The 17,500-nt window shown below is 37.7% G+C and overlaps 2 protein-coding genes across 2 annotated transcripts in view; one reads left to right on the plus strand and one right to left on the minus strand.

The window, feature by feature from the left end:
- LOC143032795 (nose resistant to fluoxetine protein 6-like) overlaps positions 1-11,241 on the plus strand; it is a 15,646-nt gene extending 4,405 nt beyond the window's left edge. Inside the window, exons 8-17 of the mRNA XM_076197845.1 lie at positions 473-557; positions 3,888-4,048; positions 4,435-4,618; positions 5,021-5,114; positions 6,359-6,458; positions 7,475-7,607; positions 7,885-8,080; positions 8,186-8,328; positions 8,546-8,657; positions 9,224-11,241. Coding sequence (XP_076053960.1) covers positions 473-557; positions 3,888-4,048; positions 4,435-4,618; positions 5,021-5,114; positions 6,359-6,458; positions 7,475-7,607; positions 7,885-8,080; positions 8,186-8,328; positions 8,546-8,657; positions 9,224-9,351 — 1,336 coding nt within the window. The 3' untranslated portion in view covers positions 9,352-11,241. The remainder of the gene's footprint in view (positions 1-472; positions 558-3,887; positions 4,049-4,434; positions 4,619-5,020; positions 5,115-6,358; positions 6,459-7,474; positions 7,608-7,884; positions 8,081-8,185; positions 8,329-8,545; positions 8,658-9,223) is intronic.
- A 111-nt stretch (positions 11,242-11,352) lies between these two features.
- LOC143032798 (nose resistant to fluoxetine protein 6-like) overlaps positions 11,353-17,500 on the minus strand; it is an 18,384-nt gene continuing 12,236 nt past the window's right edge. The window contains exons 13-18 of the mRNA XM_076197849.1: positions 14,736-14,835; positions 13,493-13,625; positions 13,191-13,386; positions 12,589-12,731; positions 12,363-12,474; positions 11,353-11,783 (exon numbers count right to left, since the gene is read on the minus strand). Coding sequence (XP_076053964.1) covers positions 11,752-11,783; positions 12,363-12,474; positions 12,589-12,731; positions 13,191-13,386; positions 13,493-13,625; positions 14,736-14,835 — 716 coding nt within the window. The 3' untranslated portion in view covers positions 11,353-11,751. The remainder of the gene's footprint in view (positions 11,784-12,362; positions 12,475-12,588; positions 12,732-13,190; positions 13,387-13,492; positions 13,626-14,735; positions 14,836-17,500) is intronic.

The following is a 17,500-nucleotide window of genomic DNA, read 5'->3' on the forward strand; positions in this document are numbered from 1 at the left end:
TAAGCAAACAAATAAGCAAATAAATAAATCAATCAGTGAATGTAATAATTGATTAACAAATAAATAAAATTGAATAAATAGATAATTGATGGTAAATAAAAATGAATAAAGTAGATAATGAATGAATGAATAAATAGATATATAAAATAGATAAATGAATAAATAAACCAATAATCAAATAAATAACTGACGAAATGAATAATAGAATAAATAGAAAAATGAATTGGTAAATAAAACAATAAATAGATGAATAGATAAATAAGTCAATGATTAAGTAAACAAATTAATAAATAAACAAATGGATAAATCAATAAGTAAATGGATAGACATATAAATAATTCAGCTAATAAATGAGCTATTATATGAATAAATAGATAAATGGATAAATCTTCACTTGTTGTATTTGCTCCAAACTGTTATGATACATTTTTCAAGACATAGAACTCCAAATGACGATCAAACGAATTTCCAGGGTGCTTTCCATGTCCTGGGTGCTTTGGGGTCATCAGCATCTCGTGAACATCAAATTTTTCTCCAACATAATGACTATAGGAACGGTGAGACATCAATTCTATTTTCATATTGTTAATGGATGTTTGTGTATGTTTGTATTTGTGTGAAAGAGGAAGATGAAAATGTAAACTGTGTCCACACGTATTCATGGATGTGTATGTCTTTACACACACACACACACACACACACACACACACACACACACACACACACACACACACACACACACACACACACACACACACACACACACACACACACACACACACACACACACACACACACACAGACGCACACACACACACACACACACACACACACACACACACACACACACACACACATTTACACACACACCCACACACACACAGGCGCACACACACACACACACACCCACACCCACACCCCCCCCCCCCACACACAACACACACACACACACACACACACACACACACACACACACACACACACACACACACACACACACACACACACACACACACACACACACACACACACACACACACACACACACACACACACACACACACACACACACACACACACACACACACACCGACATAGTTATGATGGGCGACTTTAATTGCAAAGAAGTCTGCTGGGAAGAGATGACAGCAAAGGGTGGAGACGGCTCATGGGGAAATGTTCTACTCGAGATGATTGTTGATCATACAATGACACAGTGGATGCAGGAGAACACTAGGTATAGAAATGAAGAAGAACCATCGAGACTGGACCTAATAATCACATCTGAACCTGGAATAGTGGAAAAGATTGAATATAAAACACCAATAAGTAAAAGTGACCATATATTGATGGAACTGGAATTAAATGAGGAAAAATACATGAGAAGAAATGAACAATATAGAAAAGGAAGAATGATGTATGAAAAAACAAACTTTGATAAAATAAGAGAATTCTTTCAAAAAGAAAACTGGGAAGGAATATACAAAGAAGGAACAACAGTGGAGGAGAAATGGAATATTTTGACAAAAATTTATAAAAAAGGAGTGGAACAGTATGTCCCAAGACAAAAACAAGAAAAGAAATATATAAAATGTTGGTACAGCAAAAGTTGTGAGGAGTTAAAAGACAAAAGAGATAAAGCTTGGACTAAGTGGAGAAAGGACAAAAGACCTGAAAAGTGGAAAATATATACTTGTTATAGAAATGAATATGTACAAGCGTGCAGAGAGGAAAAGAGAAAATATGAAAAAGATATCATAGAAAAGTGTAAAGATCAACCAAAACTATTTTACAGATTTGTAAACAACAAACTGAAAAACAAACAAGATTTGGAAAAATTAAGGCAAGGAGGAGTTGAATTAGAAATGGCAGAAATTATGAACAAACATTTTAAATCAGTGTTTACAAGAGAGAACATACAACCTGAAGAGATCGAATGGAAAGAGAAAGTCCCCCACATGAAAGAAATAGAAGTAACAAAGAATGAAATATTGAAACACTTGAGTAATCTAGATGTTAGAAAATCGCATGGACCAGATGAAATAGCAAACTGGATTTTGAAAGAATGCAGGAAAGAACTGGCAGACAAAATACATAGCATAATAAACAGTTCCTTGATGGAAGGAAAAGTCCCAGAAGATTGGAAAAGAGCAAATATAGTACCTATATATAAAGGGGGAAATAAGGAAGACCCTACCAACTATAGACCAGTCTCTCTAACAAGTACAATAGCAAAAATTTGTGAAAGAATTGTCAAAAGTAGATGGGTAAAATATTTAGAAAAAAAACAACGTGCTAAATACAAGGCAATTTGGATTCAGACAAGGACGATCATGCGTCACCAATTTGTTATGTTTCTATTCAAGGCTAATAGACATAATACAAGAAAGAGATGGATGAGCTGATTGTGCATTTCTGGACTTGAAAAAGGCTTTTGACAAAGTACCACACAAAAAGTTGCTTAAGAAATTAGAAACTGAAGGAGGAATACAGGGCAAACTGCTTAAATGGATGGAAAACGTTTTGCAAGAAAGAAAAATGAGAGTGGTGATAAGAGATAAACACTCAGAATGGGATGAAGTAATAATCGGTGTCCCACAAGGAACAGTTCTGGCCCCAATAATGTTTGCTATATATATTAATGATATGGATGAAGGAATTAAAAGTTATATGAGCTTCTTTGCAGATGATGCAAAACTGTTGAAAAAAGTGAAAACGGATGAAGATTGTGAGTCACTACAGAATGATCTGAACAAAGTACAGGAATGGAGTAGGAAGTGGGAGATGGAGTTCAACACTAAAAAGTGTAGTATAATGGAATTTGGAAAAAGCAAAAACAGAATAATAGGATCATATAAATTGGGAGAAGAAGGAATAAAAAAAGTAGAGAATGAGAAGGACCTGGGAGTCATTGTTATGAATAATATGTCACCTGAGAAACATATAAATAAGATTTTTGGAGAAACTTATAATTTGATAAGAACAATCAAAGTGGCATTTGCATACCTGGATGAAGAAATGGTGAAGAAAATTCTAACCACTCTGATAAGACCAAAATTGGAATATGCAGCAACAGTATGGTCACCAAGTACAAAAAAATGTATAAAAAAACTTGAAAGAATACAAAGAGCAATTACAAAATTGGCACCAACACTCTCAAAACTATCATATGAAGAGAGACTAGTAAAACTTGAACTACAGACATTAGAGCAAAGAAGAGAGAGAGGAGATTTGATAGCTATTTACAGAATCATGAAAGGCATAGAAGTTATTGATAGAGAGAATCTGATAAAATGGGATGATGGAAACACAAGAGGACACGGAAGGAAAATCAAGAAGGACAGCTATAGAAGAGATCTGAAAAAGAATAGCTTTCCTCACAGAGTAATAGACAGTTGGAACAAGTTGGATGAAAAAATAGTGTGTGCAAGAACAATACATGAATTTAAAAATAGTTTAGATAAAATGAGATATGGAGACGGAACCCCACGAGCATAGCTCTCCTTCCCGTGAAATACAACTAGGTAAATACACACGGTATATGTATTCTGTTTTGGTACCACTTTTAATGCCCATTCAGGCTATCATTAAATGATTTTATACAACTGAAAGAAATACTTCACTACACAAAAGGAGTTTATTTTTTCAATCAGATTATATGTTGTTGAGAAGACTGACATATGGAATGTGCATTTCTATATTCATTGTGTGTTTGCGAGTGTGAATGAGTTCCTATACCAACGCATGTCGATACAAGTCATTTGTTCTTTGTGTCATGTATCTTTTTTCATTTATGTTCTTTGGGCGCGTCATATTATCTGCACATTTGATTTATCTGTCTTACTATCACATACCCTGATGCACTGTCAACCTGTAACAATTTGCAGAAGACGACAGGATTGTTCTTTCAAATCATAGGAAATGCAACGGTGAGCGTCGATTCTTTCTTCTTCATGAGCGGACTCCTCGTCTCCTACGGCGTCATGAAGGAACTCCAGAAAAGAGGACGACTTGACGTCATAACGTTCTACGTCCACCGATTTATTCGGTACTTATCCACCACATATCTATTTACAACGCACTATGTATATATCCTGGTGGTTCGTGTAATTATTATAAAATTTCAACAAGTATTATCAAACCATATTCACACAGGAAGTAGCATCAAGTGTTTAGAAAAAAGACTCAAATTCTTGAAACTGAGAGAAGCTCATAGCATGTCGCAAGGAAAAATACTTAAGTTATGATAAACTAAGTTCAATACAACTACCGTTCTCTGTTGCCATTTCATGCATAAACCTTGTTGTTTGCCACACAGAAGGTTGTGATAATCTTAGCTAAATGCAAGTTCTGATATCTTTTGTTGTAATATACACAAGTATTCCTTCTTCGTTCTGTGCACTGGATGACATCGACCTTCTCTTTTCTGCATAGACTGACCCCACCAATCGCCCTCACCTGTGGTTACCTGACGACCATATCTCGCTTTTTTACATCGGGCCCACGGTCGGGCCTCTTCGACACTTTCCAGTCCAACATTTGCCAAAAACACTGGTGGAAAGACATCCTTTACGTCAATAACTTCTTGGGCTACAACGAAAAAGGCGTGATGGAAGATGTAAGGATTTTTTTTTCTATTCAATTCTTGTGGCCCCAAAATGGGGTCGGGGTTGTTTGGGGTTGATTTAGTCACTGGTTGCAAATGGGAAGGAGGGCAATTTCTTTACGTACTCTAACAAAGGCTACCTCCCGTATAAGGGAAATTAGGCCCATAGTATATAGATAGATTATACTAAAAACTATAATTGAAATGAAAAAATCACTACTACTTTTCTTTTATCTTTCAAAGAAAAAGTTTAACCTTTATCCAAAATTACCGCAGGAGAAAAAAAATACTTGAAGACATTATGTACATTTGTTTATTACATTTTCAGACAGAATAACAAACGCATAAGTATTATGGAATAAAGCTCAAGTTACTTGAAAGATATGTGTTGTTTATTTGTTAATTTTCTTTCAGTGTATTGGTCAGTGCTGGTACACGGCGGTGGACACTCAGCTTTTCCTAATCGCTCCTCTTCTACTCCTGCCACTCCACTTCTACCCTGGAATTGGTTAGTGTTCTCACACACTCCATTCACTAAGCTTCTGTCAGCCTCTTGCATGTACGAACGTAGCCACGCTTGCTTGCATACGCGCATGACATATCTGCAATGTTTGCAGAGGTAACATTGCAGACGCGTGCGCGCGCGCGCACACACACACACACACACACACACACACACACACACACACACACACACACACACACACACACACACACACACACACACACACACACACACACACACACACACACACACACACACACACACACACACACACACACACACACACACACACACACACACACACACACACACACACACACACACACACACACACACACACACACACACACACACACACACACACACACACACACACACACACACACACACACACACACACACACACACACACACACACACACACACACACACACACACAGTTCTACTAGGAGAAGGAATTTTTTTTTTTTTTTTTGCTCGAACAAATGCGTGGATGGTGGAGAATGCGTAGGCTGTTATTGGGGCAGTTGAAAAGACGGAAGGACCTGTAGACAGAGTTCACGAGAAGTGTGTGCGTAGCAGGAGAAAAGTGGACGAGTCGCCAATTAGGGGCAGCGTAAAATCGCTAAAGTAAAATGAGCGTGTCGCAGTGGGTGAGAGCGTGGGATGGTTGTGGCTTGTGCATGCAGGGAGATTGAGAGAAGATAGGCTGGTTAAGAGAATATATATAGCAAGGGAGGAAGAGAAGGAGAAGAAGATTACGACTAAAGAAGATATGGTGGGAAAGAGTAAAATATTAAGAATAAAAAAAAAAATGAAACCAATATGAGGAGAAAGAGAAACGAGGAATCAGAGAGCCATAAGGAGAGGTTAATAATAAAAAAAAAATGGAAGAGAGGAAGAGGAGGAGGGAAAGAAGGATATAGCCAAATTAGAGATTGTGGGAGAATTTAAAATATTAAGATTAATATAAAAAAAATATTCGGAGAATAAGAGGCAAAGAACAGGAAGGTAGAGAGATTATATCAATGAATCTTATAATTTTTTCTTTGCTCCTATTTTCAAACAACATAGCCTCTCACGCGCCCCCCAAACCCATCAAAGGAGTTTGAAAAACAACCGCAGATATTTTAGGGCTTATCTGTAATGTCTATTAGAAAAAATATATTTCAACAACCTTTGATCACAAGTCTACGACCATAGCGAATCACGCGTGGACTAACTCATTATCTTGATTCTTTTTGCAGGACAGATTCTTCTTTGCTTCGTCAGTCTGGTCTCTGTGATGATTCCCGCCATCATCACAGTCGTGGGCGATTACCCGCCTGGACTCATCACAGGAGTTCCGTAAGTATTATACACATACTCTTATCCAGCTACGATCCGTTCAACTCGTTCAGTTCCGAGAACTGTTCAAATTAAACAGTCATTAGACGGGTCAGTTTGGCTCAGGAGAAAGAGACCTCAACCAGTTTCTGATATATTTGTGGTTCGTGGGTATATTATGATAAACTCCTTTGCTCCAGTGACATACTTGGCTATTTCTATTTAGGATAAGTGCTATTGTTTGAGCACCTGAATTCGATCCACATGCATCTATACAACAGATCCTCTATGTTGATATTGATCTTATGTAAAAAAAATCGTAATACAACAGTGATAATTTGCATATTTCCTGATATGGCATGAGTTAGTTTCGGATGCCCACAGTATTTCATTAGATTATATGCAACGCATTGGCAGACTTTAGGCTACTGGATGTGGAAGACATAGGTGGGTGGAATGAACTTCAGGGAAGACCGAAAATTAGATGGATGGATGGATGGGGTGAAGGGGGTCTTGAGTAAAAGGGGAATGTCTGTTGGTCAGGGAAGAGAGAAGGCAAGATATATGGGAAAGTGGAGAATGGTTGTGAATGGAATATAATTAATTAGACGAGGCTTGAAGGGATTTCACCCCGTCTTCTCTATTTTCGCCTGAGGGGACGAAAAGGGAAGGTCGCCAATGAAATGAAACGGAGGGGTCCTGCTGTGGAGGTGCTGTGTCCTGTTTCACTGATTTTGACCCGGGCAGTAGGGGGGAGACAAGTATGACCCTTCACCCAGCAGGAGCTAAGACGGAAGGGAAACTAATAAGTGACAGATGGGTGTGGGATGGGATGAGAGTGGGTGTGTGCCTTAGGTGGCCACCTCCCTTACAAGGGAGGAAATCCTTTGGTATATGATTAGATTTATTTTCCTTGGTCATGACCAGAACTCTGGTAAGGTTTAGTTATTACTCGAGTGCCTATAATCACAGGTCTTGTTATCGGGACAAAACGGCGAGCACAAGAGGAATTTCTCACAAGTGTGTTTCTGTTGCAGCGCTGGAGTGGGCAATCGCTACATGCGCTACATCTACGTCACTCCCTGGTGTCGTGCTGGGGCCTGGATCGTGGGCATTTGGACCGGGTATATCCTCTTCAAATATAACCAGAAGAGATTCAGTCTAAAGACTGTAAGTATATAGGACTCCACACTGAATTATTGACTTTAAAATGTTCATACGGAATATCCTGAGGTACATGAGGGTTCTGAGTAAATCTTGAAGTACTTTTACCTTTCAGTTTATTATGAGAATTTCTCATATTCTATATTAACAATACTACAGAAAATGTTACATATTCAGTAACGGCAGTTACATTAACATGGTGAAAATCGTAGGGTGGGAAGGGATGTTTGTTTGTGTATGGACTTGTGTTCGTTTAAATTCCCTCTGCATCCACTCTCCACAGTGGCAGGTCGCGGCCGGCTGGGTAACTGCCGCGTTCATGGCTTTGTCGGTCCTTTTCGGAATGTGGAGCTACAACCAATTCTTCCAGCCCAAAGAATATGACGTCATGACGCAGTTCTTGTACGGAGGATTCCATCGAACTGTCTGGGCAATGGCGCTGGCCTGGGTCGTCTTCGCCTGTCACACTGGATATGGAGGTACGATCCGCTTGAACATTCAGATAATGCAAACAGGGGTGTAACTGAAATCCTCTTTTGATATAATTTGTAAGGAGTTTTTGAGCTTTATGGGACTATTTTCAGGTTTTGTCAACACGTTTCTGTCGTATCCGGCGTGGCAGCCGCTCAGTCGGCTCACCTTCACCATGTTCTTAATGTCGATCTTGGTCCAACAGACAATTGGCTTTTCCAGAAAAACTCCCATCTACTTCACTCTCACGGAAATAGTAAGGGCATTCTATTTTCCTACCTTTGACCTACTAGACAACATACAAAGTATAATATAACGCATGACAAAGGCGCGAGATTTTCCATGGTGATACGAAGCGCTGGTAAATCAAAGCCCATGACAACAATGATATTTTGTTATTGGGAATATGACGCGTGGAATGAGTGCCTCTGTGATGAAAAGGAGTCATTAATAAAGGTGGATAAACACTTCAGATCCTGGAGACTTGTGGTTCCATGTTCATCGTATCCATTGCTGCCACGATCGTCACTCTAACCGTCGAATCGCCTATTATTGGTCTTGAGAAAATTCTTTTCGGGAGATCAGGTGAGATTTTCTTTCTTTCTTTCTTTCTTTCTTTGTGAATTACATCCAAAATATAGGATCTTATGTGGTTTCACACATACTAGACCTAAAGTCGAATCTATTCTTTAAGAAGGCTTCACTTTAAGGGGTTAAGATTAGGATTACACATGTGCACTCGATAAAGGCTTGAATAATATTTCAGTAAATAAGTGCAGTTTTCCGTGTGATTTTATATTATTCAGTCTTCATTTATTCAAATTGTTTTATTTTTGGTTGAAATATGATACATAAATCAAAGGGAATATTTTTATGATCTGAAATATAAGTTAATTTGAAATACATAACCAATTTCAGACGATCACAAATACAAACACAAACACACACACACACACACACACACACACACACACACACACACACACACACACACACACACACACACACACACACACACACACACACACACACACACACACACACACACACACACACACACACACACACACACACACACACACACATGCGTGTGAGAGAAAGAGAATATTTGCAACATATGTATTGATTCTATGTTTTGTATTATTTCACAGGACCAGCTCCTAGAGGAAAAGGAAAAAGCGATCATGTTCCCTTGGCGAGTCGATCTGTGGCTCTTCGACAGACGTGGAGAAAGAACTCGAAGAGTTCTTCGAAGTCAAGTACCTCGAGTGTTCCCTAAAAGACCTCAGTGACGTCATGTCGTCGTGCAGGTGTTCCCATCCAAACCATCGAGCTGATTTCCTGACACTTGCTGGGCTATGTCGCAGATGCCTGAAAGGCTGATGTGACACAAGAGTAGATGGTGGAGTGTATACGCTATCTTTATATGAACACATTATTCCCTTCGGGGAAAAAAGGGGCTATGCTAGTGAGGAAATGCCTGGAAAGTGGCAGCTAGTCATTACTGTACAAACATTGGTTCAATAGGCTACGTTTATTTTTCTTCTTCTTCTTGAGTAGAAGAGTAACCCAGTCAAGGATCGCCACTTTGGGAAAAAATATTCAAAGACGTTTACGTATCCTGGTATCGATGCGAATTCTACGGATACACTGTCTCACGGACCAAATGAGTAGGTCTGCCCCAGACAATGTCTGCCGAACATAGATCTCCCAAATGTGCTTCCTGAGGTCTTTTGAAGTCTGTATAACCGGGGAGATGACGTCGGTTGGCAAGGAGTGTTAAGAAATCTCTGCAGACGTTCGCTGACACAAAGAAACATAGAAAAGCTCAGATATAAGTGAAGTAGAACCGAGAGAAACTGTAAAGATTAAATGATTATATTTCATTACCGATAAACAGCGCTTCTTTCCAATATTGGGTCGAAGTGGTGGTAGTCGTAGGGATATTAAATGAGAGTGGAAGGTGGTAGAACTGAGAGACAGCAGGAAATGAAAGTGTTTAGTGTTCGTTTTTCCAGTGGAAATTATTCCCCAATCATAAAAGAATATGTGACTTTGGTGCAAAGGGGTTGTCACTAAAGTCTCCAACGTATCGACTGCATAAATGTTTGCATATAATATCCCATACTGGGAAGTAATAGAGTACAAATGGGAATATGCATTTGTCGTACACGAACTCTGTCCGAATGATGATACCTGATATCTTCGTAAGTCAGCTTCTCAGCCATAAGCTATATATTTTTTTTGTAATTTCCTTCCTGTGCCTGTAGTTCTTCAGGTACAGGGGAGATGAATACATTTAACTGTGCCGCAGAAAGGTTTTCCAGGTACTGAAAACGTGTCACATAAAGCAGCCCCTTCATCTGGACTAGTGGAGTTCCCCAAGGTTTTGTCTGTTCGCCATTGCTATTCGGAAGATATAAACATTACTCAGCTTAAGGGCTGATATATACTGCATCCTGTTTTCTGGATGAGTCAAGACTATATTAAAAAATGGCGATCACTAAGACTAGCTGAATATTCAAAATTATACGGAAAAAATTGTACAATTGTTTTGGAAGTATATTTTAATGCTTAATGAATGTAAAATTGTGCATATTAGTATATGCCACAGTGAATGAAATTACATGTTAAATAGAAACAGTAACAGAAGTGTAATTTAACAAAAATAATGATATTGATTCTAGATCAAATAAACACTGTTATAAAGTAAATAGATAAAGTGATATACAGTCGTATCTTCACAAGGTACATATTGTATTACACTCCATCCATACTTTAAACTAAAGTGTCTTCGTCTGGTTCCTGAACTTTACCATAGTTTATGTCATATTTTTAGATCATGTTTTTGCATAGACATCTGAATGATCTAGAAGATGCTGGGTTTATCTTGCGCATTTAGTGTAATTAAAACGAATATCTTTATTGCAATACTTTGGAATGATAAAGTGGAATACTAGTCATACAATGAGTGTGGATTTCAAATATATATTTCGACATTAGGGAAGGTACACTTAGAATGTAAAATCAGGAGAGAGTATTGTCATGAACATTATCAAAAGATAACGACAGCTATCAAATAACACCATAAACCTTGAATTGTCCTGTTTTTTGTCACATATTCAGGTTTTGTTGGATTTCCAAATAGTTAGGAGTGAGTTTTTTTTTTTAATAAAACATGAATTAGATAACCATACTTTTAAAACACTCTTATTCAGGAATTAGAGAAAATATTTACGTTGTAAAATCAAAAGAACAAATTAATATATATATATATATATTTTTCTCTATATTTTCTATCATTCTAAAGTTGTTATGTATTTTCTATTTGGAATCTTTATTTTCTGTTATTCTACAGCAGAGATAAAGATTATGAGATTAATTCGAGGGGGATATTTCTCTATTTTCGTACTGTCCGAAACAGACCCATTGCATACATTTTCACAGTGGATTTCACATGTTTATCTGTGTTGTAGTCCTCATATAATAAATTTGATTTTTGTAAGCATATTTTCATCAACTCACCAACGAGGAAAGATGTGTTTACATTGCTCTGATGTAGCATGGTCCAGGTTTGGCCGTATTTAATTGAACATAGGAAATTCTTGAAAATTGTCGTAGGAATTAAATATTCTGGCTGCTCTCACTTTTATATCTTGAACCAGCGAGATCATTATCATTACCTCCGTCGATCCACTGGCCTTTCAGATCCTGGGAAGTTAATATAATTCAAATTAATAATCCACGCATACATTCCCAAGACTGGTGTGTTATCAGTTTATTTGGGAGAAAAATTATTTCCGCATGATGATGCAACAGACCTGAAGAGGTTTGTTTTGTGTTATCTTATGCACCATGTGACCAGGTGACCGTTATTTCCTATCATGACGTTATGACGTCATAACGGTAATCTGAGGTTTGTTTATAGTCTATCAGATTGAATGACTAGAGTTGAATAATAGAAATGTAAACAGGGAAATAAATAAATGGATTAATAAAGTAAGCTAATAAGTGAACATATAAATGAATAAAAAGGTGATAAACAAATAAATAAATAATTAAGTACATAAAGAAGATTGAATTTACTAATTACCAAAGGAGCAGATATGATTGATTCTTTAAGGTACGTGTATCGTATAAGAAAATATGATCATGTAGCGCTATAATTTCAATTGGCTCACTCCCTTAACGCGTCTAACATCAGATTAGAAAAAAGTGATTGTACTAACACACGCACTAATGATGCACAGTATACATGAACGCATCGGTTCTTTAGACTTTGAGACCCACCTCTTTTTTTGAGGATGAGTTTCTCGAGGGCCAGTATAGGCGACTCAACACTGAGGGATACGAATACGGACACTATTCCAGTCACGAAGAGAGTTCCGCAAGTCTCCAAGATCTGAAACAAATGAAATACATAAATAAATAGACGTATAAGCAAACAAACAGACATATCACCGGATGTACATCATTATTTCCAGTTTTCTCTCCCAAAATGTATAAAAATGATTACCTTGTTTGTATACGTAAGATAGATGGTAGTCTTTAGGCAGTAACTCAGTGTCTGCTGTATCGGTACCGACATCAGGAACATTGTGTATGTAAGGCGGCTGAGAGGTTGCCACGCCGGGTACGATAGGAAAGAGTTCACGAGGCCTGAGGATCATAGAGTATATGTATAGAAAGAAAGTAAGGGTTTGTTTTCATTTATTTTAGTTTCATGTATGCGTTCTTTTCAAGAACGAAACAAGTCAAAGGTGACTCATGGAGTGTCCTCACTCTCGCTAAGTCATGATTAGATTTGACTGAATTATATTGTTAACATGTGTGATGAAATAAACAGTCGTAATTAAATCTAAGATTAACAGTCGGTTGATTTTTAAATTAAGAATATATCTTTCAAATAAAGAGATCTTGTTGGTGATGATAAAACCCTCATAGACGAAACTCTGTTGGTGTCTAGCAGTGAAATATTTCAAACGGAATGCTTTGCGGACTTTTAGTAAATGTGACCGTGTAGTGAAAGGTGTGGACCTTTAGTATATTTACTGAGTAAACGTGATCGTTAACTGAAAGCTTCACTATTTCTATTGCTATAAAATGAATATACAAAACCTCCATATCCGTTTTGGCAGGCTATGACAACCCACGCCAGAGCAAGAGCCCAGGCAGTTCGGTGGAATCCTCCATAGAAGAACTGTGTCATGACGTCATATTGCATAGGATGGAGAGCGTCATCGTAGCTGTACATGCCAAATAGCACCGCTAGAGCCACAAACACAGCAACCGTCCACCCTGTCACAACCTGCCACTGAGGACAAAAGATCTAATAAATATCTGGAAGAAAGACCTCTTGGGAACTGGAATTTCACAAAGAAAAAAATATACGTTATATATTCCTAAACTGTCGTACTTACAGTCTCCAGGAGGATTCTGTTTTTGTTTTGCTTGAAGAGGATGTATCCCGTCCAAATGCCAACAATCCAAGGCCCTGCGCGGCACCAGGGGACGACGTATACGTAGCGCATGTAATGATTACTCTCGTTAGCCCTGCAAGCATTTCAACTCGTTCACTCTCCAGTATTTCCAGAATTCTTGTTCACCGTCCAGTATTTCCAGAAATCCAGTGGTCATGAATATGACTTATACTTGCATCCGGACACTTTAATAATCTCAAAGACGCTGAATCATCGAAAGTTGCAAAATCATAAAAAAATCAAAGTTAATTGTGGTAAATGAGAATATGGTGCATTTGAACAATATAGTGCCACTTCAGTGAAGTAGCTTTGGTTCCCAACAGCCCTGGCCAGGCGGGGAGTAGACCTAACGTCGTCCTGAAAAACCCAGCGGCTTGCCGCAACTGATAGGTCTTTGCCCTGCAAGGGGTTTCTCACTTCCCACTGCGTAAGAGTGGGATGGTGAGTGAGTTTCTTATTTCATTGAACCTCAGTGCAGTTACGTCATGAATAACCTTTTTGAAGGTTAAAAAAAATCAATATATTAGTATCACTTTCGATAAATATGAAAATTGGGATGGGGTGGGGGCAGGCTTTCTTGCAAGCCAAATTACTGGATCACCACCTCCACATGATACCCCATAGAACTGAATCCCACAAAGGAAGTAGATGCTAAATGCGTGATAGCGACTGATCGACCGACAATATCATCTGCTAATAACATAACTTTCCTCCACTTATCTAACAAAAACTTCATTTTTCATCTATATACTAATAAAATAATTCCTGTTGATATAAATCTAAATCAGACCGGAATCCGGAAATCCCCGGGCAAGCCTCTGGGAACTCCTGGGGAGTCCCTTGGGAGCCCTTGGATAGTCTCTGGAGAACTTGCGAGCAAAGCGAGCTCGCTCAAAGGGCCGAGCCCCTGCGTAGCGGGGTCGGGCGCAGCCCGTTGCTCGTTGAATAAATCTGAGAATGACATTACGCGATAGTGGGGTCAGATGATTATTTTATTTTCTAATATGTTTTCAATTTTTTTCCTCGAATGTAGCCATGCCATTTTAAGTTTGAATTAAGCGACACATTTTCGAGTGTTTTATGATTTCATATTTATAATTTAACAATTCACACCCGGCACCTGAATTTATTTCCTAAGACGTTGTGGAAATGGGGATGGGGATGGGGTTGGGGGAAGACGTACCCAAGAAAGATGAGGGAAGTTGGAGTGAGGTCATACACAACTGTGACGATGGCTGGTGTCAGAACGGAAGCTAGGGTGACCAGGTACAAGAAGCCACGGCCTAAAAAAAATTTTTTTTTTTATAAACATATAGATAAGTAAACAGATAAATAAATCAATAAATAAATAAACATGTAAGAAAAAAATTCATATACTGAACTACAACTAGAATAATGAAAAAAGAAAGTAATACACACACACACACACACACACACACACACACACACACACACACACACACACACACACACACACACACACACACACACACACACACACACACACACACACACACACACACACACACACACACACACACACACATATATATATATAATATATCTATACATACATGTATATATATATATATATAATATACATATATATATATATATATATATGTGTGTATATATATAAAAGAAACTAACGAAGCGGATCGCTTTCGTATATTACATCATCAATGCACTGAAGATGTAATATACGAAAGCGCTCTGCTTCGTTAGTTTCTTTTTCCAAGTGGTCTACTTTGCATAAGTGAACATACGTACCCGTGTTCTTATTAGCATATATGTGTATATAAATATATATATATATATATATATATATATATATATATATATATATATATATATATATAGATAGATAGATACAGTGGAAAGATGGAGTTGAAGAAGTCCTAGAGGCAAATGGATTAGGAAATACAGAGGATTTGAGGGAAGAAGAAAGCTTTGGGAGGACTAACTGGACAAGAGTTCTGGCTTTCCTGACAGGCTAAAAGCATATCTGGGAGCAGAAGTAAGAAGTATAAGAAGTAAGAAGTATATATATATATATATACATATATACATATATATACATATATACATATATATACATATATACATATATATATATACATATATGTATATACATATATATATATTTGTGTCAATTGACAATTGGAAATAAACTCTTCTGCTGGGATTCGAACCCTTGCCTGAGCGGCTTGCGTCTTTACAAGACAAGGACCGTAGCCACTACTCCATCTCGACCCTTCAAAACGAAACGACTTAGTTCACGGCCCAGTCGTTCCGTGAACTAAGTCGTTTCGTTTTGAACGGTCGAGATGGAGTAGTGGCTACGGTCCTTGTCTTGTAAAGACGCAAGCCGCTCAGGCAATGATAAAATTGCTTAACATGTTGGAACACAGCTGAGCTCTATTGTCCTTATCATAACATAAACGTTCCATTAGATATGAACAAGAAAGCTCAGCTGTGTTCCAACATGTCAAGCAAATTAATCATTGTTTAGATTGGGACAAAGCTGAGCTTATTTATAAATCTAAGTGTGAGTTCAGGAGAAAAATGGTAGAATCTACCATCATTGAATATCAGCCCAATATGAATATTTCAAAGGGGCAATGGTCCCCGGATATAATGTCCGGACTTTTCATCTCTAACTTACTAAAAACACATTTACCTCCTGACCTCACATACGGAGCGAGCCGAGGGTAGAGACCTCTTCCCATGTCCCCCCCTCTTATGTCAAGGTTGCTACTTAAGTAACACACTCTCTCTCTGAATTGTATCTACTGAAGAGGATTGCAGTTTGCAATCGAAATATATAGATTCCCCGTTTCCAGTCTTTTCTACTCCAACAGTGGTTTCTACGTACATACATACATACATATATATATATATATATATATATTGAGACATTCTGACAGGTTGATGTAAGCGGAATAGGAAACACAGGAGTCTTAGTCTTGAGTTTATTCCTGACTAGTTTCGCAGGTATGCTTTTTCAAAGGAATATGTGTACAAACGGGCTGTGGGCATTATATACATGGGGTGGACCTCACCACCTCTCCGAGTTGCCATAGTTGGTGGCGAATGTGAACATCACATTGTGGCTCACGTAACAATGAAGACATTTTTACAATTAAATATGATAACACTAATACCAAAGAAATTATTAATAGAAAATGTAACAATAGTAGTGAAAACGATGAAGATAAATATTTAATTATATTAACAATAATAACAAAATTGATAGTAGCAATACAGGAAATAATAACTATTCCTTGGTTATTAGTATTATCATTTTTATTTATTATAGTTTTTATTATTATTACTTTTATTCTATTTTATTGTTATTATTTCCTGTATTGCTACTATCAATTTTGTTATTATTGTTAATATTATTAAATATTTATCTTCATCGTTTTCACTACTATTGTTACATTTTCTATTAATAATTTCTTTGGTATTAGTGTTATCATATTTAATTGTAAAAATGTCTTCATTGTTACGTGAGCCACAATGTGATGTTCACATTCGCCACCAACTATGGCAACTCGGAGAGGTGGTGAGGTCCACCCCATGTATATAATGCCCACAGCCCGTTTGTACACATATTCCTTTGAAAAAGCATACCTGCGAAACTAGTCAGGAATAAACTCAAGACTAAGACTCCTGTGTTTCCTATTCCGCTTACATCATATATATATATATATATATATATATATATATATATATATATATATATATGTGTGTGTGTGTGTGTGCACGAACTCTGAATGATGTGGAAATACAGATTAGTCGGTTCCTTTGTAAATATCGGGTGAAGGTACAGGGGGTACCTCAGATGGGGAAGAACCACCAGCCTAGAACAAGGCGAGTGTGGGTACCCAAGCCAGGAGGCGCTGAGTAGCCTACCTGAGACTGTCGGAAGGCAAGTAACTAACT

This window comes from Oratosquilla oratoria, chromosome 14, assembly GCF_046742065.1.
Source record: "Oratosquilla oratoria isolate Oo_2021 chromosome 14, ASM4674206v1, whole genome shotgun sequence".
NCBI classification, from domain to species: Eukaryota; Metazoa; Arthropoda; class Malacostraca; order Stomatopoda; family Squillidae; genus Oratosquilla; species Oratosquilla oratoria.